Genomic DNA, 21878 nt, shown 5'->3' with positions numbered 1-21878 from the left:
ACTCCCTCCTTCCCTTCCCCTAACAAAGGGTTAGGGCATGGTCCAGACTCTCATGGTTTGAATCTATAATAGTTTCTCTGTCTAGTAATTACCGCTCTACTCACTCTACTCCCCATAGCCTCCTTCATCTTCATCCATGGGCTAAATGCCTACATCCTTATTGTCTTCTAGAGGAAAACTCCATCCATGGATTTGAGGCATTCCTGAGTTCAGAGAGCAGCCAGTCAGTGGCACTACCATGATCAAGACCTCTTAGACCCCAGATTTTCTTCTCCCTCTTGTCCCAACTTGGGAGTCTCTGTGCTCACAGCCAAAGCCCAACCAAGGAGGGAAGACCTGGCCTAAGCTCCCTATCAGCTATGATGACCTTGCCTTAGAATCTTCTATAAAATGCAGTTACTAACCCCTAGTTGCTTCTCCTAGTTGCTATGAAAGGCAGGGGGCTACAACTATGAATGGACTATGCTGCCCAGCATCCAGTTCTACAGCCTCCAGCCTTAAATGAAGCAGAGATGGGAACTAGCCTAACCCTAAGTACCAAGAAAAAGAGAATAGAGATGAATAAAGGACAGAAGGTTGGCCTTGTGAGGGGGAGGGTATCTCTTCCCTTTGTTCTTGATTAGACTTCCCAGCGCCAGTGTACCTAAATATAACCAGGCTCCAGATCCCTCATTCCCCCAGCCACTGGCCCTGTAAAAGCCAAGCCTAGCTTGTTCATGCATATTCATGGCAGAAGGGGTGGTGGTAAGATGCCAGAGAGGAGACCCAAAAGGAACAGGTACTTCTCATCTCCTTGAGGGAATGTGTCTGGACATCATGGGCCACAAGAATAGTAACCCTAACTGGTTTTATTTTGATTTTGACACCTTTCAACTTTCATTAGTTTTTATTGTGTAAATTTAAATGTCCTAATAAAAATTTGGGAGAAATTAATTAATTAATTAAATGAAACAGATAATGTGATGCTTTGACAGCTGTAAGTACTGCAAGGCAGTAATTGTGAATTCATCACAGCCAGTTTTCTCCTGTTATTTTCACCCTCCCTTCCTCTCTGAGAAACCATTGATCTGCTCCTGTCCCTGCAGGCTGCTTGGCATTTTCTGGATTTTTTTCCCCCTTTGGTCAGGGCAGTCACACAGTGTGCTCTGCTTCAGCCAGACTTGTTTTCTGTCAGGGTGACTTATCCTGATGTTGTCCACACTGTCGCATGCTTCACTTCATTCCTTTCTTCTAGACCAGACTCTTTGTTTATCCATTCGCTCACTGGTTCTCATTGGCCATGTTTTCAGATTAGGACTAGAATAAATTAAGCTGGCATAACATTCCTCTTAACTTGAGTAAACACCTACAAGTAGAAGGGTTATAGGACAGGATGATGCTCAGGCCCTTGTACGTGCTGGGATACTCCACAGTAAGATAAATCCCCCACCCCACCCCACCCTTTAGGAACTGCCATCAACTTTCTGAAATTGTCCATTTCCTCTAAGAGCAGTTTATTTCAGCCAGTTATTTTAATAAACTCTTCTAATAGGTACATAGTGGTATCATTACAGTTTAAACAGTTCGTTATATTTATTTTTATTTATTTTGTGTGCATATGGAGAGGTACTCATACCATAGAATGCATGTGGAGAACAGAGGGCAGCTCTCAGGAGATGGTTTTCTACTTCCACCACCTTGGGTCCCAGGATCAAATTCAGGTCATCAAGCTTGGCAGCAAGCACCTTTACCTACTGAGCCATCTCACCCACCTGTCTTTACAGGTTTGGGTTTTGTTTTTCTTGTTTTTTTTTTTTTGTTTGTTTGTTTGTTTGTTTTGTTTTTTTGTTTTTGTTTTTTTAATGTGTGCGTATGGAGACCACAGGACAACCTCAGTATCATCCTCAGGAACACAATCCACTTCCTTGAGACAAAGCCTCTCATTGGTCTCATGCTCATCAATTAGACTAGACTGACTGGCCAGTGAGCTCTGAAGACTCTCTTGTTGGCCTCCACAGTTCCAGGGTAACAACAATGCCTGGTGTCTTCATGTAGGTGGATTGCTGGGGATTGAACTCAGGTCCCTGTATTTGCAAGGCAAACACTTTACCAACTGAGCCACCCTTCCAGTCCTCTCTGCAGTTTTGATTTGCCTTTCCTTGATGACTGATGGTATTGAGCAACTTTTCATGTGTTCATTTGCCTTTCAAACACCCTTTGCAATGAAATGTTTATCGCTTTGTGTTGTTTTTATAGCATTTCTCAATGTGTTTTATTTGATTGTTCATTGTCTTCTCCCTTTCCACCAGTTATGTAAGCCATAGATCCATGAGGGCTGGGATGGGGTTTGTCTTCAATCGTTACACTGAGGGTGGGTCCTAACACTGGTTGAACATATACTCAAAAAATAAGTGAGGTAGAATTCTACCCCCTGCTCTGCTACAGTCTGTAGCCTTTTAATAAATCCCCTGCTTCAGTTTCTCACCTTGTAAAATGGAATGGGACTGCAAAGATGGCTTCGCTAGTGAAGTGTTTGCTGTGTGAGTGACTTGGTTTGATTCCTAACAGCCATGTAAAAGTCTGGGTAATTTGTAACCCCAGAGATGGGGAGATGGAAACAAGTGGGTCTCTGGGACTCTTTGACTAGCCTGGCTAGTCTAATTGGAATGATCCTATCTCCAAAATCAAGGTGGATGGCACCTGAAGAGTGACACTTGAGGTTCACTTCGATTGTCTACACACAAACACATACACACAAAGAGCATATCATATATACAAACAGGTTGCAAATGTGTGCGTGCGCACACACACACACACACACACACACACACACACACACACACACACACGATCTTGAGGGGCATCCCAGCTCTTATACTGGGTTTGAGGCCTCACCCTGAGGAAGAGTCTAGAGTCCTGGGAGAATAGAGGGGAGAAAAGGAGATGGCAGGCAGGGGGAGGGAAAAACAAAGAGATGTGCCATGGAGACAGGGGAGCATAGGGGACGGTCAAGTTCACTGAGGCTGGGGAGGGAGACAGACACAGCTGAGGGCGGCTGACAGACAGGGGTCCCAGGGATGGGGCAGCAAAGACCCTCAGCTGTTCACAGGGAAGACAGGTCAGCAGGCCCAAGACAGATTTAACCCAGTGTCACCCACAGATGCTTGCCTCCTGTAGCATGCCATCATAGCAGCTAGGGACACACAGCCTTGATGAACGGCAGAAATATTGAAATGAAACTCTTCCGCGTATCAAAATATTGAAGCTGTGTTGTCACACTGTGGGCTCGTTGCTATGGAGAAACGCAGCCCTGGCAGCCACTCCAATCAGACACCAAGGGAAGATGGGAAATGAGCCCCCAACGGGCTGGTTTAGGGACAGCACTGGGGAGAGATTTCCCTGCCCAGAGCCAAGGATGTAGGAGCCTTGAGTGGGGCAGCCCTGACATCCAGTCAGGCTTCCCTGGAAGTCCCCTGAACCCCAACATTTGGGAAATGTTCTCCAACTGGGGATATAAGAGCTGATAGGGGAAACTGAGACCCCCCCCCAAGAAGGGGAAAGGCATTCCTGAAGCCAAATTCAGGTTCTTGTCCGGACCAGTCCCTGCTGTCCCGTTCTAGGTCTAGACATTGTCTAGCACCATCTATCTTCAAGGTCATGTTTACCAGGCATTTCAAATTAGCCCATTCCAAATAAGTCAACATGCTAGCCTTGGTGACATCCCAGGGCAGGACCAACAAGGCAAGAAGGTCCCTGAACTCTCTTCAGCTGGGATCACTCACACCCAGCCTGGCTCGGCATGGCTACACTCTCTTCTCTCCTAATTCTTGATCGACTCACCTCCCACCCCTGCATCTGCCTGGTACAATCACACCTTGACCCCTATTTTCTCTCTACCTGAAATGCTATTCCATGGGTCCCTCTGGGTGTCATTTGGATGCTCACTATCTGTCACAGCTCACAGCTCACCTGGGCATCACTGGTGGCTCTCTTCATCTCAGTGAGGCTTGTCTTAGATGCCACATTGACACTGTAGGCATCCAGGACCAGTCTCATCTATCACTCCTTTTCCCCAGTGTATCACGTCCAACCACCTCCATAGCACGGGCATCCCTTCAGAGCCCAAAAGGTTCTTCCCTTCTTCAGTCTTTCCTAATTCAGAGCCACCATACCTGCTGCCACATCTGTTTGGAAGGCCCTTTCTTGTCCTCACCTGACAAGCCCCTACTTCCTGGCTCTGCAGAAGGATATCCTGCCCACATCAAAGCAGGAGTCCTGGTTACATCTCCCTCATGTCAGCTGGTACTTTTAACTTGATGACATCACACCCACAAGTGAGCTTTGTATCATCTTGTGATGTCTGCCTTTCAAGCTAGACTATATGTTATGAGGGCAGGGAAAAAAACCTGTATTCTACCTTGAACACATTAAGAGCTTTAAAAATCCCACCAATTGTCTGAGCATGGAAGTGTGGATGGATGGAGAAGATGCTAGGTCTCAACAGGGATCTACTTTCTAGAACTTCTTGAAAGGCCACCCAACTGGTGGTGTAGAGATGGAGTTCACTTACCTCTAGCATCAAAGAATTCATCATCTGAACTCTCCACTGAATCACCGAGGACATTCCGAAGGTGCCAGGGGGCACTGCCACCCGGGGAAGGGCCACCTACCAAAGAGAGCATATATGTTAGTCAAGACTAAGAGAGTGTCCCAATGGTGGGGCCAGTCCCAGGCCTCTCAGACAAAGGTCAGCTATATCCTCCATGTCTGAGTTCTCCCACTCTGTAGCCTCAGACCACACCAATCCTTCTCACCACAGTGTTTTCATTTAAGTTCAAAAACTCTCTCTAAGGAAGCTCCACGGGGAAAGAGTTGAGGGTAGTCGAGTACTGGTCAGCAGAAGCTGAGCTGTGGTAATAAATTATCTCAGCAGTTTATAGCAACAGTGATTCGCTTCCACTTACATGGTTCAGATATAGCTCTTTTCATCATGCTCGCTCCAAGGGGTCACCAACTTATGATGTCACCATCTTAAAATGAGATGTCAAGGTCCAGTGAAGCAAGGAGACACAGGAAATCATGCCCAGTTTTAAACTCTGCTGCCCAGAAATGGCATGCTCTGTTTGCATTTCATTGGCCAAAGCCACATGGGAAGACCAGACATCCTGTTGACCACCAAAGAAGTCAGCCACATACAGCACATGCAGACCATGACGGGACTCAGCACTACACACATCCAAGTGAAGATCGACATGATGGAGGATGTCTGCCAAGTTTCAGGAGGCTCAGAAATGACAGCAGCTACTCTTAGTCTCCTCAGAGAGTAGCATGCAGGGCTAAGGGCCCTCCAAAGCAGGGAGGAAACATGGACACTGAGACCGGTCCCTCACACCACGTTCTGCCCCATCTTACTTCCTGCCCTGGGGCCAAAGGGAAGTAGGGCAAGAACACAGCTGGCACCTTCCTCCATTCTCTAGCCCTCTCTATTCAGCACTTAGGGGTTCACACAGGACCAGCATGCACATGAAGCCCTTTGCATACAAACTCTGAGGTGTGTGAGATGCAAGAGGTTGCAGGTAGACTGCAATCTGGGTTTAGATGAAAACCTGAGAGAGGTAGATGAAAATCAACCTGGTAATTTTCCGGGGGAAGATCCCAAAGACAGAGGTATAAATTGTTCATCACAGTATTTCAGTGATAACTATACTGCAGGAGAAACCCCAGTGTTCATCTGCAGGAGATGAGCTACACACATCCATATACAGCCATATGCGCTTCCCAGCAACTGTTGAAAGGATGAAGTAGTGCTTTAGGTGCTGACATGGAAAGATGCCCATGGAGTTCAGTTAGGAGAAATACACAAGAAAATTCCAGAACATTCTTTTTGACTCATATTTAAAAATTACATACACCTGTATACTGAGGGGTATGTGTGGCATGTTGGTTAAGGGCTCAGGCCTGAGTTCAAACTCGGGACTTGCCTCTTAGAAGCTGTGTGATGTCAAGTGAGTTGCCCTTTCTCTCTGTCTTGGTTTCTTCATCTATATTGTGGGACTAGGGCATGCCAGCCTTCCGAGCTTATTGCAAAGATCAAACAAAATGCATTGCAAAGCTTAGCATCATGTCTTGCAAAGATCAAGTGTTTAGAACAGTAATTATTACATAAATATACTTCCAGAGGTGTTAAAATGTTTGGGAGGACACACGCCAAAATGCTGTTTATAAACATTTATCTACATGGATAGTGGAATTTGATAAAAAGAACACAGAGGAAACCCAGCTTTAAGACTGCATGAGTAATTTTTATGTGATTACCAAGATTTTTTTGTCTCCTTTTACCAGTTCTAAGAGATACCTTCCCCAGGCTAGCATCTTTGGAACTGGGCAGTGACTTAGTTGATGGTACATCATGAGCTAAATAGAATCATTCATTCCTTCTCCTTGATAATATGTAAAATAAGGCTGCATCCTACAGTCTGTGCATGTTCAATAAAAAACAATAAAATCATCATGCACATGGGGTATGTCTTCCCTGAGGCAGAGGCTTTGGCTATCAGACTCATGCCCTGGCCCCACAGTGGCTTGGAGGCTAGTACCAACAATGTTCCTGCCTCAGCTTTCCCATCTGCATGATGAAAAACGTGATTGAGGCTTTCCCGTGAGGAAAAATGTAACTCTGATTCTAGAGGAGTCCATCTGGCACACAGTTGGCACCAAGAACTGTGAGAGGTGGACTCCTCCCCAGCCTCAGGGAGGGAGCACCTTACAATGCAGTCCATGGAGAACCCACTACAACCCCGGCTCACCCCATCCTACCAACCTGCAGGATGCTGGCACTGTCCCCCCTCCCCACCCTGTACATGAACAGTTTCTGGAGGGGCCAGCCCTCCTGTCCTGCCCAGCACATACCCAGACACATACCCAGGTTATGCTCTATGGTTTGCAGCCAAGAGAGAGAGAACATTCTGAAACACAAAAGGGCAGAGGTCACAGGAAGCACCAATGTGGAATCCTCTCTAGATGCAAAGTCATATCTGCCCCCACACTTCCTATGGAGCCCTTTGAAACTTGGTTTCCCACCCTGAAGCCCTGGATTTACTGAAAGGAGGTCTGAATATAAGTGTACCATTAAAAAATAATGGTTGGGCAGTAGTGGTGCACACCTTTAATCCTACTGCTTGAGAGGCAGAGGCAGGTGGATCTTGAGGCCAGCCTGATCTACAGAGCGAGTTCTAGGACAGCAGGGCTATACAAAGAAACACTGTCTCAGAAAAAAAAATCATTTAAAATCTGTCCCAAACTTACATTAACTTAATTAATACAGTTCTCTAGAGAAACAGATGTCAGTTATTAAAATTATCATATAGCCTATATAAATACATGCTATATATTGATACACAAACACCCTTTACTATCCAAGTCTATTTCATTCCAAAGAAGTAAAAGCTTGCTTGGGTGGTTAAAAAAAAAAAGTGTAACTGGGAAATGGTAGCACATGCCTTTGATCCCAGCAATGGGGAGGCAGAGGCAGGAAGATCTCTGTGAGTTCAAGGCCAGCCTGGTCTACAAAGCAAGCTCCAGGACAGACAGGACTGTTATACAGAGAAACTCTGTCTTGAAAAAAAAAAAAAAGCCAAAAAACAACCACAAAAAAAAAGAGGAAAGAAAGAAAACAAGGAGAGTAATCATGAATAAGTCAAAATGCACAATTGAAAATAAACCCAAAGATAAATTTGAACACAGTGGAAGAGGAAGGAATAATCTGAGAGGGGAGCTGCTATGAGCTGCAGAAGAAGGCAGATGCCAGGTTGGTTCACATGTAAAACTAATATGTGTCACCAAGTGCTTCCCCTGAGCAAGGCTGGGTTACAGACCCATGCGTGCACCTGTCTTTTTCAGGCAGTAACGACACTGTGGAAGGAAGAGGTTGAAAGGGACAGGTTTTTGTAGCACCTTTCCCCACTGGGGTGATTTTTGTCCTTTAGATGATCCAGGTTCGGCAGGCTGGTATTAAAGGTATGCACCATCACTGCCTGGCACCCTCCTTGCTTTCAAGCTACATGCCTACATTCTTTTAACATGTACTGTAAGTTTGTTTAAAGAAGACATGAGGCCTTCTCTCCCACTGGGCAGAATCTACCGGAAACAACCTCTGTAAAGGTAACAGGGAATCCTGTCTGTATATAATGTACTGGCTAGTTTTGTGTGTCAACTTGACACAAACTAGTGTCATCAGAGGAAAGTCCTCAGCCGAGGAAAAGCCTCCATGAGATCCAGCTGTAAGGCATTTTCTTAATTAGTGATAATGGATGAGGGCCCAGCCCATGATGGAAGGTTCCTGGGCTGGTGGTCCTGGGTTCTATAAGAAAGTAGGCTGAGCATGCCAGGGGAAACAAGCCAGTAATCAGCACCCCTCCATGGCCTCTGCATCAGCTCCTGTTTCCAGGTCCCAGCCCTGTTTCTATCCTACTTACTTTGGTAATGAACAGCAATATGGAAGTATAAGCTAATTAACCTTTTCTTCCCCAACTTGCTTTTTGGTCATGGTGTTTCATCGCAGCAATAGAAATCCTAAAGAAAATATATAACTAATATAAAAAGAACCTGTACAGATGTGATGGCAAAAATTTAAGCCCAGTACTCAGCAAGCAGAGGCAGGCAGATCTCTGTCAGTTTTGAGCCAGGTGGGTGTACATAGTGAGTTCCAGGCCAACCAGAGCTACGTAGTGAGATCCTATCTTTAAAAATAAAAATAAAAATACACCTATAAGAGTGGTCATGTCAAAAAGCAACTGCGAAGGCCAACAAGATAGCTCAGAAGGAGAGGGTGATCACCATCAAAACCCGATGGCCTGCATTTGATCTTGGACCCCACACAGTTGAACAGAATCAACTCCCTGAAAGTTGTGGCAAATGCAGGTCTATATACATACATGTGCATGCATGCATACACACACACACACAGAGACAGACAAATATAATATATACATACATACATATATATGCAACTGGCTCCCTGATGGGAGAGGACAGTCTTTGGGCAGACCCTCTCCTATACATTGGCAGAGCCTCCTATACACTGATTTTAGCAAATGGCAAAGATCATATTTCAAAGAAGGAAAAGAGCATAGGAAGTTGTCTAAGGGCAAGACTGCTTAGAAAAGATTCCAGGCGAGCTGGGAACTGAATGATGAAAAAGACCAGATTCACAAAGCACGAGAGAGAGAGTGTGTGTGTGTGTGTGTGTGTGTGTATTCCTTGAGGGATGTGAGCTCCTAACCCTCCACTCTGTCTTCTTAAGATTGTTCATACATTACAGGCAATCAGTTGCCAGGTGCGTGGAAAACTTCTGCACAGAGCTTGGAGCGTGGGCTTCTGAGTGACATGACCTTGAATTCACTTACTTCTCCATGATTCAAAGCAGATTAACCTCTCAGAGCCTCAGTTTTTCTCATCTCTAAAATGGGCATCATGAGCCTTACTTCATTGTTATAAGATTTCAGTTTAAGCTTAGCCACCAGAGTTTCCAAGCCACTGCCTGGAGGGAGACTTTGTCATCCATAGAACCAAGGCTTAAAGCATGGAAAGAATACCCAAGAAACTTCTAGTTGCTACCAGGGGACTCCTTCAGGCTTATGTCTTCTAAGGCTCAACTGTCTCTGCCTGAGTACCACAACTACCTAAAACCTAACATAAGCAACAAGGAGAAGAAACACCCTAAGCCCTATCTATAGAGAAACTACTTCTGCTCCACAGTCCCAGCCAGGGCCTGCAGGAGGGGGACTGTTAGAGCCATCCCCAGTCTGTCTCCAGACCCATCAGCCTCCACCTCAGTCCCAGTGTGGTCTCCAAGTATTTGTGAGAAGGTCCGGGTTTCTCCTACAAGAATAAAGCCAGATACCTGCTCAGATCACTGGCTCCATCTCAGGTCCCACATCTATAATAGACAGAAAGACAGCAGGCACAGCCAGACAGGAGCTGTGTCCTAAGGACCTCAGGTCAGTCCTGCCTGAAGGCAGAGTGCCCTCTTTAAGGGGACACTGCCCTGTACTCAGGAGTCCTGGCTAGCGGGGAAGACACCCCACAGGAAGGAGGCAGAAGTATAGGCCAATTCTTCCTGGGCCAAACCTTAGGCCAGATGGTGCCTGGAGGGAGGGGGGCACAGAAAGGAACTGGAACCATCCTGACCCTTTGGAGTGCTGTCCCAGGGAATAGCCCTGCTCTGCCTTGCATAGAGCAGGGGACAAGGAGCTTGGTCCTTGGGCCAGATTCCATATAAGCAGTCTCTGTCTACTCAGAGTCACATGGTGCTCTTTCCTGGGGAGGAGACCCAACTGAGCCTCAGAGGAAGAAATGAGCATCACTAACAAGAAGACAGAAGCAGAACAGGGCCATGGAAAGACATGGCCACAGTGGCAGCCATTTCCAGGCAAAGATGGCATAAAAACCCCTCACCCCCAGTTAGTAACTCAGTATGTCAGAGTAAGAGAAGGACCATGGACATTTGCTGGGAGCCATGGCCCTGGGGTATCCAAATAACATACTCCTAGAACCAGATGAAGCAAATACCTCAGCATATGGCCTGGGTTGCACAGCCCTGGGCCTGACTATACCCATACCTGCCTGCCTGGCAGTGACTGTTGTCCCACTGCATCTAAAGCTGTCCTGGTGGCACTGATACACTGGAACACCTGTGTGTCAGCAGAGAAGGTAATAGAGAGGCGAGGTTACAGCCCTTAGAAACCCACCCCTATCTACCACCATGCACACACACACACAGACAAGTGAGATCTACAAGACGGCTGTGGGCTAAGTCCTAGCTACCAGTGTGGCTCAAATGCTCCGGAGGTCTCCGACACACACACACACACACACACACACACACACACACACGTGCACACACATGCACACTTAGAAACACATGGCTGATCCTCATGATAGCCCTGGGGCCTCAAAGTCAGGAGACAGCATGTGAAGTATGGCACTTTATGGAGCCCGAGGGAGGCTCCACAGGCAGTGACTGAACCCAAGAAGCTGCCTCCTTACCACTGCTTCTGCTGCCATCTCCTCCTCCTTTTCCTCCCCATCTTCCTCCCCCTCCTTCTCCTCCTCCTTCTCCTCCCTCCAGGGAACCTGCCCACATCCTTTGGCTTCATTCCCAGCTTAGATATTTACCAATTACTTTGAGCCTCAGTTTCTCCTCTGTAAAACAGGAATAATGGTCATACTTATGTCACAAGTAGTGAAGAGGGTAAATGAATGAGTATTTGAGAAAGGGTCAGCATAATACCCAGTCTCTATTACTGCCATAACATGGCTTGTTAAGGGACTGCCAAGGTGACTCAGTGGATAAAGGCTCTCACTGTGCAAGCCTGATGACCTGTTTGATCTTCAGAATCTACATAGTAGGAATGAGAGAACTGCTTCCTGCAAGTCGACCTCCGATCTCTAAACATGTGTCTCTCTCTATCTATCTTACACACACACACACACACACACACATACACATGCACGTACACACGCATGCACACACATGCAATAAAGTGAGGGAAAAATAAGTAAAGGAACGTGTTAAATGGAATAAGAAGCCATGCTTATCCAAGGATTTTCTTTGCTTATTTCTTAAGCTGAAATTTCTAAGAAAGAGCAGGAGGCCATTCTCCTGGGGCCCCTGGGATGGGAGCTGCTCCTCTCCTCTCCTCCCCTCATTCCTCTCTCTCTAAGCCTATCCTCTGACCATCTGGCCCTAGCCACACTAGCCATTGGGAACTTTCCAGGCTTCTCCCTCTTCCTTCAGGCCTTTAGTGGGTCCTCCATTCTCCAGCCCATTGCTGCTAGAAGGGGAGGCACTTTCCTGTTCCCAGGCCAGACTGGTTCCTGATTCCTCACTAGTGTCCCACCACAGTCAATGTTTGCATCCCTGTCATCTGGTCCCTCTGGACCATGGGCTTCCCTAGAGGATACACCTGGCAGGAACCCTTTCCAGACCCATAGCCTCTCCCTGCACAGGGCTGTGTGGTAAAAGTTGTTTTGGGACTCAGCATGGAACAGCACAGGAAGTACCTCAGGAAGGTTGCTCTCTGGAGAACACACCCCAAGGTGTGCCCTCAGGCCCTCTTTGTAGGTCAAGGTGAGAATGGGGACCAGACAGTCCAGGGCCAACCAATTTACACGTGGCCTTCAAGGGGCTGTGCAGCCACCTGGGGAGGGATGAGAGGCCAGGAGAAGCTGCTTCCAGAAAAAGGCATTACTGAAGGAAATCAGTGCTGGTTGGGGGTTGGTTGCTATAGAAACAGTCCTAACTATCTCCTAAAATGCTAGATGTGCCACTGATGAGCTGTGTGCTGATCTCTTTCAGGGGACTGTCAGGAACCCCAAAGGGGCTGTCTTCTATAGTACCCAGCTTCAGGAGCCAGCATCCCGAAGGACCCTGAAGGAGAGATCAGCTTTCAGGACAATCAAGTAGATCCAGTCCATAGGGTGTACATCCAAGGGCTATGGCTGAGCCTTCTAGATGCAGAATCATCCTAACTACTAGAGTGCTTAAATCAACCATGGCCTACCTCAACTATATCTTAAACCTTAGGTTCAGCCATTAACACAGACCAGCCTCAAACTAGAAACTGAGTCTAGCCACAGGCTTACTCTTAATCCAGTCACATGACAAGTGACAAGCACAGGCACAAGAGGAACCCAGCCATGGCCACACATGGCACCCAGTCTAGATCCCAGAACCACATCAAATGATTTGCAGGCACATCCAACCTGTGGCCTACAGCCCACATGTGACTAGGGAACACTGCAATTGAGGTCTATCACAAAACTGTAGACTTATTTAATGTATTAGGAGATTTTTATTTTGTAACTTCATTGCACAGATCTTAAGCATTAACTCCGTAAGTGACAACACCACGCCACAATGCCATGAGGTTGTTTGTGCCTAAAGAATGTTTTGTCAGCACAATCTAGATGCTGCACTGGATTTTATATACTGCAGGGGTTTCTGAGACCTGTTGCTTTCCCAAGTGCAGGGGTGTCCCTGCAGGGAGAAGTTCAGGGGGAAGGGAGGGTGGGTACAATGCAAAAACCTTGGTCTCCATGCCTGGCCCAGTTGGCCAAACCAGTTGCTTTGGGAAAGATGTGCTTTTGAAGGAAGACCTGCTGGTATCTTATAAATAAGCCACTTAAATACCCCTTAATTACCTTATTTAGGAGATAATGAGTGATTAATAGCTTTGGCTATCTATTGTACTTTCATTTGCTCTGCCAATTAGGCTCCCAACAGTTCTGAATTCTTTGGAACAATTTCCCCAAGGTCCAGATGTCCCCCACTATGTCCCACCAGGCTCTTGCTCCATAAGGCAGAAGCTGTCTCCTCTACCCCATAGGAAACTCTCCATATCACCTGCCACTATGCCACATGGGAAGGACATAGGACAACCTGGGGTGTTGAGACAGAGGATGGCACTCCCCTTAATCATCCCAGGACCCCTTTGTAGGGGCCAGAGAATAAGAATTTGAGCTACGAATCAAGCCAGTGGATAAGGAAGCCAGAGCAGAACCAGAGACTCCTCTCAGGATGCCATGTTCCTGCACATAGGATGCCATGTTCATGAACTACCACCTCAGGGAAATATCCAGCTTTTGGAAAGGGCATCAGAGGCTGCCATCATCAGGAAGCAAACAGCAAGAAAGAACAGCTCCCTGCCACACCCCAACAAAGGCCAGTGTGGTCCCATAAGGATACCCCATTCCACCCCCAACTCCCAGACTCTAAGAATGGCCTTCAAGGTGATCTCTGCCCTCGGGCCTCTCCATTTGGTGCCAAATCACAGTGCCAGGAATTGCTAGTGAGCCAACGAAGCCCCGGAGGCAGGCTGGATAATTCTGTCTTCGCTGCCCCAGATTATACTACACAAGAAGGAAACAAAACACAGCACAAGATAAACACATTCCCCACATCAGGCCCTAATAGGAGGCTCAAAATAGCTATGCTGCCAGGGGTGAACTCCAGAATTGCTTAGTTCAGACCAGGCTCATGAAGGGAAACCACAGCAGAGCCTAAGGGAGTTCTGATCCAGGAGGATGGCACTTGGGACCAATCTGAAACAATTCAGGAAAGGTCAAATGTGTAACCAATATATGCATAAAGACAGGCTCCTAGCACATGCTCAGAGCCTTCCAGCTGCCAGCCCACCTTGAGATCATGGTCACAAAGTCTGTAGACCTAAATCTGTCCCTGAGGATGGCAGGAGGGCAGTGACGTACTCTGCAAATACCCAGAGCCGAACAAACACAGCGTCAGCAACAGCCGGCTCAGAAGAGGCCTCTCCATCCACCAGAACTCAGCGCCCCTCCCAGACGGAGCCCAGTGTGTTTCTATTTCTGATTTCAACCCTTGTTTGGCATCCCCAGCCAACAGACGGACTACTTCTCCTCCCTCCAGAATAATGGGTCATAGGAAGGTGGCACGCCTCCTCATTGGCCTCGCCGGCCCTGACACACCTAGCTTGACACCAGGAGACCCCCATCAGCCTCCCACACCCAGCGGCATGGGCCAACCTCTCACTCCCCGTGCCTCAAGTGCATCCGCACTGTGACCCACTGCAGCCACAGACAGCCTCTCCATGCAACCAAACACACCTCCTCAGCCCCAAAGTGAAAGCTGATTGTGACCCTGGCTCAAAGCCTGGCCCCTTCTGGGGTACAATGGAAGAAGCAGGTCAGCTGACTAGGTCCCCTGCAGGGACCCAGCTCTTACCCAGAGCCAAGACAAGCAGAGAGACCCTGTTACCCTACCCACATTTGCACCCCCTTTGGGGGCTGTGGCCACACAGCTGTACAGGCCTCCGCAGGCACACGTGGGACCTTGGAGGTGGCATTTACCTCCGGAGTGACTCACTATGGCTCCCATTCCTTGGAAAAGGGGGTGCAATTTAGCATTTTCTTTCTCTTTAGAAAACAAGAATTTTAAAAGAGAGCGAGTAGAGAGATTTGAGGGAGTGGGTGGGGAGCTCAGATCTCATTTGATTTCCAAACTTATTTGCTATGCATTCTCTCCTACCCCTCCCACCCCCAAGCCTCTCCCTAGGGGGGCTCTGGCCAACCTCTTCCATTCGGCTTAGTGACAAGTTAGAGTCTGAGACCGCCCCCAACAGGGCTTAGGCTATAAAATCCTTCACTCCTTAAGGATCCTCAACTCTCAACTCCCCTAAATCCCATCCACATGAGGTGAGGCCCTTTCCTTCCCCATAGCAGTAAAGACAGACAGACCCCAGGGAGAGGGTGGGCAGAAAAGAAAGAACACAGCTAGAACTGTGTAGAACTTCCAGCCCCTCCTGAGCCCACGCTCTTCCTCCCCATTCGGGTTTTTTTTTTTTTTTTTTACAGATGCAAAAGTGGAGGCTCAGAGGGGGCTGTTCAAGGTCAACCCATGCCAGCCAGGTTAGGCAATATGACGTTGCATGCAAGAAAGGAAGATTCCACTTGTTAGTTTGTCTGCCTCCAAGTCCATAGGTGAGTCTAGAACCAGATGCTCAACCTTTTTGAGGTTCAGTTTCCCCATCTACAAAATAGGAACAACATTGTGATTTCATGTGTATCCATTCCATTTGTAGCCCTCCTATCCCCCCACCCCACCTCTGCAAAGAGGTGCTATCTGGCCATCAGAAGGGAAATAATGCTAAGAGCTTCCATAAAAAGGAGCCAGATGCAAACCCCTCCTAGTTCCTGCAAGCCTGGAATCTCAGAGCATCCCTGGGAAGTGGCTGGTTCTTTCTCAGAAACCTCCAATTTCCAAAGCCTTGGTTTCTGGAGTTCACATTCCTGCCCTTGATTCAGAGAGGGACTCTTTGCCTCTCTGGACTTTGCCTCCTGTCGTAAATTTTTAAATTAGATTTATTCATCTTATTTTGTGAGTCTTTGGCTTACATATATGTGTGTTTGTGTGTGTGCATGTGTGTGTGTGTGTGTGTGTGTGTATGTGTATGCACATGTGCTCACATGCACACATTGGAGAACATGTACCATTGAGTGTGTTTGGTGCCCACCAAGGTTAGAAGAAGATATCAGATCCTCTGGAACTGAAGTTATAGATGGTGGTAAATCCCTATGTGGGGGCTGGAAATTGAACTTGGGTCCATTTCAGGAGCAACAAGTGCTCTTAACCACTGAGCCATCTCTTTACACCACCACTCCCCCTTATGTATTTTTAACAGGTGGACTAGAAGTCTCCAAACTTCTTCTGGCTAGGAACTACCACAGTTTGCTATGATGTACCCTACCTGCCAGCTACAGGCATAGCCCCAAAGAGCAATAGGGAGTGCATCATGCTGTCTTTGGTATGTCTCCCAATGCTATACCCCAACACAGACTGAAGCACAGGGGCCTCCAATGGGAGTGAGGAGCTCCAGGCCCAGGGTCACGTGCTAAAAGCAGAGCTTCTGTTTGGGCTGTACATCTTTGCTCATATAATAACACCACATCAGGATTAAGAGGTTATGAAGGGTCTCAAACTGTGGCCTGTGTGACAGTGACTATGACAAATGATTTTACAGAGACTACATTTCATACAAGAACCTAAGCACTGCCTGACTGTAGCAAGCCCAGGAAGGCTTCCTGGAGGCAGAGTTTGAGGAAATCCTGGAGTCAGACACTGCGGCGGGGGTGGGGGGGGTGGATGGACTGAAGTCTCCTTGCAGAAGTGACGTCCTTCCCAAGATACACAGGGATATTATCCTGATGCCCAAGGCCTGGGAGTTTCTCAGATGTGGCTCAGTCTTCCTGCCATCTTCCCAAAGTGCAAGACCAGGCCTGGTACCTTCCCCAAACTTCTGTTTCCTCTCCTGGTCCAGTTCCTTCCAGAGCTGTGAGAACACATATCCATCTCCTAGAGCACTCAGGTTGAGTATTCCTTTCCCTGTGACCTTGAGCACACACCTAGGCCTCCATATCCCCTTCTTAACCAGGGCTTTGAACCTGAGTATCTGCAAGCACCCCCCCCCAGTCCCCACATGACAAATTGGCACTTTAATGCTGTTGATAACCAGGCTTGCTTTCCCCCCTCAGCCAGTCCCTTCTCTTAAGAGCAGAGGCTGACACCTGGAAATAGTATAAACTGGTTCGTCCAGCCTAGAATGCCTGCCCAACCCTGTGGCATGGGCTCTGGGCCCTCCAAACATTCCTGCCCTTTTCCTTTAGCTTCACAAACTATATTGGCTACCTGCTGTGTTTCTATCTAGCTTAAGGACACAGGCCTCCCTTCTGCACTAGCCTGGGGACAGACCAACCCTGTAGGCCCACTGGAATAAGGGGGAGGGGGATAGCAAGGTTACAGGAAGGGAGGAGCAGAACTGCTGGCAGAAGCCAGAACAAGCCCTTCCCAACAGAGGCAGCTCCCATGCTGGCAGCCCTCCAGCCTCCAGAGCTCTCACAGTGTGCCAAAGCGATTTGTCCAAACACACGAGGCTTACCACCTCACTGCTGCCTCCCACCCACCCCCCCCCCCATGCTCTCTGGAGTTCCTGCTGACCTCTGAACCAAGCCTCTAGGAACCCAGTACCCCAGCCGGTAGGGTTTCTCTGTAGCAGCCCCTGTAGACTTGTTGTTTCCCCCCTTTATCCAGCCTCCTAGCCTTTACTCAAGCTTCTGCAGAACCAGGAAGCCTAGCCCTTGCCACCATCCTGTCCAAACTCTGATGGCCTGGAAGAGCCAGCTAAAGAATCCAGCAGTCACTACTCCAGCCTGCTGTGTCCTCAGGCCCATGGGTGCCTCTGTACAGAGAATTGTCATTTCCTTCCCAGACTCCCAGTCCTCCTCCCCACCACCATCACTGGTTTTCATTCTGTCTTCTTTTTGTCCATGGAGCAAGACCAAGGAGTGTTCTTCCTTTCCAAGTATTGGGGATGGCCAACTAGAATGATTCTTATGTGGCTGAGGTTGGAAATGGGTAATAATCAAGTTGGATCCACTCTTTGCAAATTAAGTTCATCCTTTCTGGGATCAGCTTGCATTTTCTCTTATACCTGGATTCTCCAAGCTACGGGAAAGTTCTTCAACTGTTTTCCTTCCACTCCTGACACAGCAGCCATGGCTGGCTACTCAGACTGTACACTGTACAACTCCCAGCACTGCCAGTCACCATGTTGTGATGACCCGGAGTCAGGGACCACAACAACCCCAGGACCCAAACCCCATCTCTTCCCTCAGCAGCTGGGCTACTGGCCAGTTTTCAGAGGAATCCCCACACAAATCAGGAAGCAGGTCCCTCATGGTCAGGATTTCCCACAACCTCTACACAAGGCCTCCAACCTCCCTTTATTCTAGTCTCACCTCTCAGAATGAGGCCTGATCCTTCTACCTTTTAGTCTGCAGGTGGTAATAGTGTGCCACCCTCCTCTCCTGTGCATCCCTTCCTTGGGCCTCAGTTTCCTCGGCTATGGACAGAAGGACTTGGCTCCCCCTGCTCTAAAGCTTAGCTACATAATCCAGCCTACATGTGCTTGGTGGGAGAGACTAGACTTCCCTCTACACTGTACATTTTTAAGTCACTGGGTTTAGGAAGCTGAAGAAGAGAAGGCACCAAAGTTGCCTGGAAGAGCTGAGAAGGGACAAGGAGTCAGATCTTGCCAGATATCATCTGCAGAGCTTCTTGGGGTGGCAGCTGAGTAAAGGATAGAGGCACCAGGCAGTGGGTCACAGAGGAGGGAAGTCTGGCTTGCCCTGAGGGAAAGGGCTGAGTGTGAAACCACAGAGTTATAGAGCAGCTCCTGGCAATTTCTTCACCTTTCACCAGGTACTCATCGTTATGGACCTCAGGCAGGCACCAAAGGACCCACAAGCCACTGCAGAGGACCCGGAGCTGCCCTTCTCCCAGAAGCGGGGTGGGGTGGGTAGAAAGATTCCTTAGCATCCAAGCAACTTGCTTTTGAATCCAGGCTCTGCCCAGCCCCTCCCTCCCAGCCACCTTGAGGAAGCTATTTGCTTCCAAAGGTTTTAAAAAGGGAGTGCCGTCCTACCTCTCAGGATCATGTGGCAGTAAAGGGCTTTAGCACGTTTACTTGGTGCACAGTACAAGGGGTTGCTCTAACTGCTGTTGCTACTGTGGTGCCCTGGCGTCCAGACCTGTGCACACATGAGCACATGCAAAGTGGGCAGCAGACAGAAAGACTTACTTACCCTCCCTTTGTGAAGAATATGGGTAGGGAGGGACCAAGGTAGGAGAAAGAAGGGAGCAGAGAGCCTTTTCCAGCCTCCTGGTGTCATCTCACTGTGCCTCACTCAGGGGGGCAGGAGAGGGAAGTGGGAAAGGGGGTATTTAGATGCATTTGGTTCTTGCTGTCTCACAGAACCAGCCTCTCCCTGACAAGATTCCTCTATAATAGCAGGGAGTATAGTCTCAGGCACCCCAATCACAAGGCCAACACAAGCCCGAGGATTGGGACCTTTCCCAGGTCACAGGGAGCTCACTGACACTCATGTCTAGAGTGTAGACAGATGGCCATGTTCATTCCATCTTTACCATGCCTTATGGGTGGAGAAGTGTCGTTCACACCAGGCCCCACTGGGATGGCATGGCACCTGCCAACGTCACAGGCTGGGTGTGAGTTCATGGCAGATTCTCACACACCAGCTCCCAAGCTCAGGACTGCTAAGGCCAGCCTTGCCTGTGTGTGGCCAGCCCAATGAACACAGGCTTTCATCAATTTAGCCTCCCAGGGTATGGTGGGGGCCCAGGGTGCAGACTGGGGAAGGGGGTTGAATCTGGTCTCCTCCAGGTCCCAGCCAACTCAGGGCCTGGCATCAGAGCAGATGCTGGTGAATGAATGCCTGGATGGATGAATGAAGAAATGACTAACACCCACTCCCTTAGATCCTCTGGCTATAGCACTGAGCTTGCAGGAGATCAGAGCCCTTGGGACCCTAGCAGAGGCCCCACCTGCTTAGCCTGGCACCTAGGCTCTGCCTCAGGTCCGGTGGGGGGGGCGGGGCGGCTCCGCAGCGAAGGAGTACCCCTCCTGCGGCCCGGACCAGGATTCCGGGTCTCCCTACCCAGCTGGCAGCCAGGTCAGGTGGGAGGCGGGGGGGGGGGCGCGGGTGTCGCATCCAGGATACAGAGTGACAAGACAAGGGGGCGCGTCCTGGTTTGCGTGGCGGGGCGTAGGATGGATCGGTGGCCATGGGACATCTTCTTTGGGTCCCGGTGCAGGGGTCTACTCACGGGCCTCCCTGAGAGCAGAGACAGCTCCCAACTGCCAGACTGGACATGGGAGCCGCAGACCTGACCCTCTAGTGCTGGGCGAGCAGGATGCCGTGTCCCGCGAGGTGACTGGGGGCGCGAGAAGGACGCGGGGTGCGCGGAGCCCCCATATGCAAGCCTGGGGGTCTGGCCCGGTCGCCGCGGTACCTGTGCCCCCGCCCACCTGGCGAGGGGCTCACCTGGGCCGAGGGTTCCCTCCCGCCACCCGCCGAGCGCCCCGCGCTGCGCTCACCTGCGCCGCCCGCCTTGGCCATGTCCCGGGCGGCCGGTTCTGCTGCGCTGCCGGCGCTGCTCGCTCCCGGCCGGGCCCGGGCACCTCCGGCCGGAGCGGACTCTCCGTGCGCGCCGCGCCCCGCGCCCCCGCCCCGCTTGCTCGGCCGCCGCCACCGCAGCCGCCGCCGACTCGCCTCTCCCTCCCGCTCCCTTAAAGGCGCCGAGCGGCGGCCGCGCCGCCCCCCCCCCGCGCCGCCGGGGAGGGACTGACGACGGAAGGCGCCCGACACCGCCCCCGCGGGCCCGCACCCCCGCCCAAGCCGCGCGGCCACCGCAGCGCACCGGGAGGCGCAGCTCACGGCCACCGAGACCCCGAGCCGCCAACGTAGAAAGACTAAGGTTCACAGCTCAGAGACCCTGAAAACTGGACAGGGATGGACACGGTCTGCGAGCCTGGGGCGCAGTGACCCTGAGACACTGAGCTAGAAGGAGACACTCCTACGGGTGAAACACCCTTGGGAGAGAGAGAATTTCAAGGAAATCGGAGCTGGTTAGAGCCAGTGAGAGGGACAGGGCGAGAGAAAAAAGACCAAGACTCAAGAGACGGAAAAACCTTGCAGAGATGAGAGACAGCAGGGGCTTCTGCATCAGCTCCAAATACCAGGTTGCAGGGTGCTTGGACCTTCTCTAGCCTCAACAGAAAGGGCTTTTATCCTTCAACACTAAAGGACCCTTAAACCTGCTAATCCCACCAGGCTGAGCAGGGCTTATAGGGGACCTGGTAGAAAGCAGTGATCCTTAACACTTTCTTCGTGGAAATGCAGACATTCTAGTTAACAGGCTTCCAGAGACATTTAAATTGTGGTTTCTGCCCAGTGCAGTCCGGGGATCCACAGGAGATGGCCAGTCATTTTAGATGGGGTCTAGAAGGTAGGTTACAGGAGAGAATAGTCTTCTCCCTAGGTCAGTCCTAAGCCAACTCTGTGAGCCCAGAGGATGTGGAGCCTGCCTGCTGCCTGGCTTCCTGATGCTGGATAGTGTGAGGGATAGGCTCTTGGGAGGGCTGTTGGGCCTCTCCTGAACCCTGCTTTTCTCCCACAGTCTGCAGCCAAGGACCCATCCTGTGCACCAGATAGTTCCACATGTGAGCCAGTAGGGCTTTAGTGTCACATCCACTGCCCCATTGAAACAAAGGTGCCTCCGTGGACATTTAGCCCATCATACACACACCCACTCCTGTTGATCAGCCTTTCTACTCCTCTTGATTCTGCAAAAGCAGTGGGCTCAGTACCTCGGGCAAGAGCTTTTCCAAAACTTCTGCACAGAGCAATAGCAAAAATGTCCTTCATCTGGGTGGAAGTCTGAATCCTGTACCTCCTACTCATGGGCCTCTCTCTACCTTCTGACACCTCATCCTCCAGACCAGGCT

General features: G+C 49.6%; 1 protein-coding gene across 2 annotated transcripts in view; it reads right to left on the bottom strand.

The window, feature by feature from the left end:
* Positions 1–20689, bottom strand: part of Pitpnm3 (PITPNM family member 3) — an 89712-nt gene extending 69023 nt beyond the window's left edge. For both annotated transcript variants that reach the window (XM_051180077.1, XM_051180078.1), the window contains exons 1-2: positions 20469–20689; positions 4550–4645 (exon numbers count right to left, since the gene is read on the bottom strand). In XM_051180077.1, the coding sequence (XP_051036034.1) occupies positions 4550–4645; positions 20469–20490 (118 nt within the window). In that variant the 5' untranslated portion in view covers positions 20491–20689. The remainder of the gene's footprint in view (positions 1–4549; positions 4646–20468) is intronic.
* Between the last annotated feature and the right edge of the window lie 1189 nt (positions 20690–21878).

Source organism: Phodopus roborovskii, unplaced genomic scaffold (genome assembly GCF_943737965.1).
Source record: "Phodopus roborovskii unplaced genomic scaffold, PHOROB, whole genome shotgun sequence".
In the NCBI taxonomy this organism is placed as follows: domain Eukaryota; kingdom Metazoa; phylum Chordata; class Mammalia; order Rodentia; family Cricetidae; genus Phodopus; species Phodopus roborovskii.
This window is presented reverse-complemented; position numbering and strand designations above follow the sequence as displayed.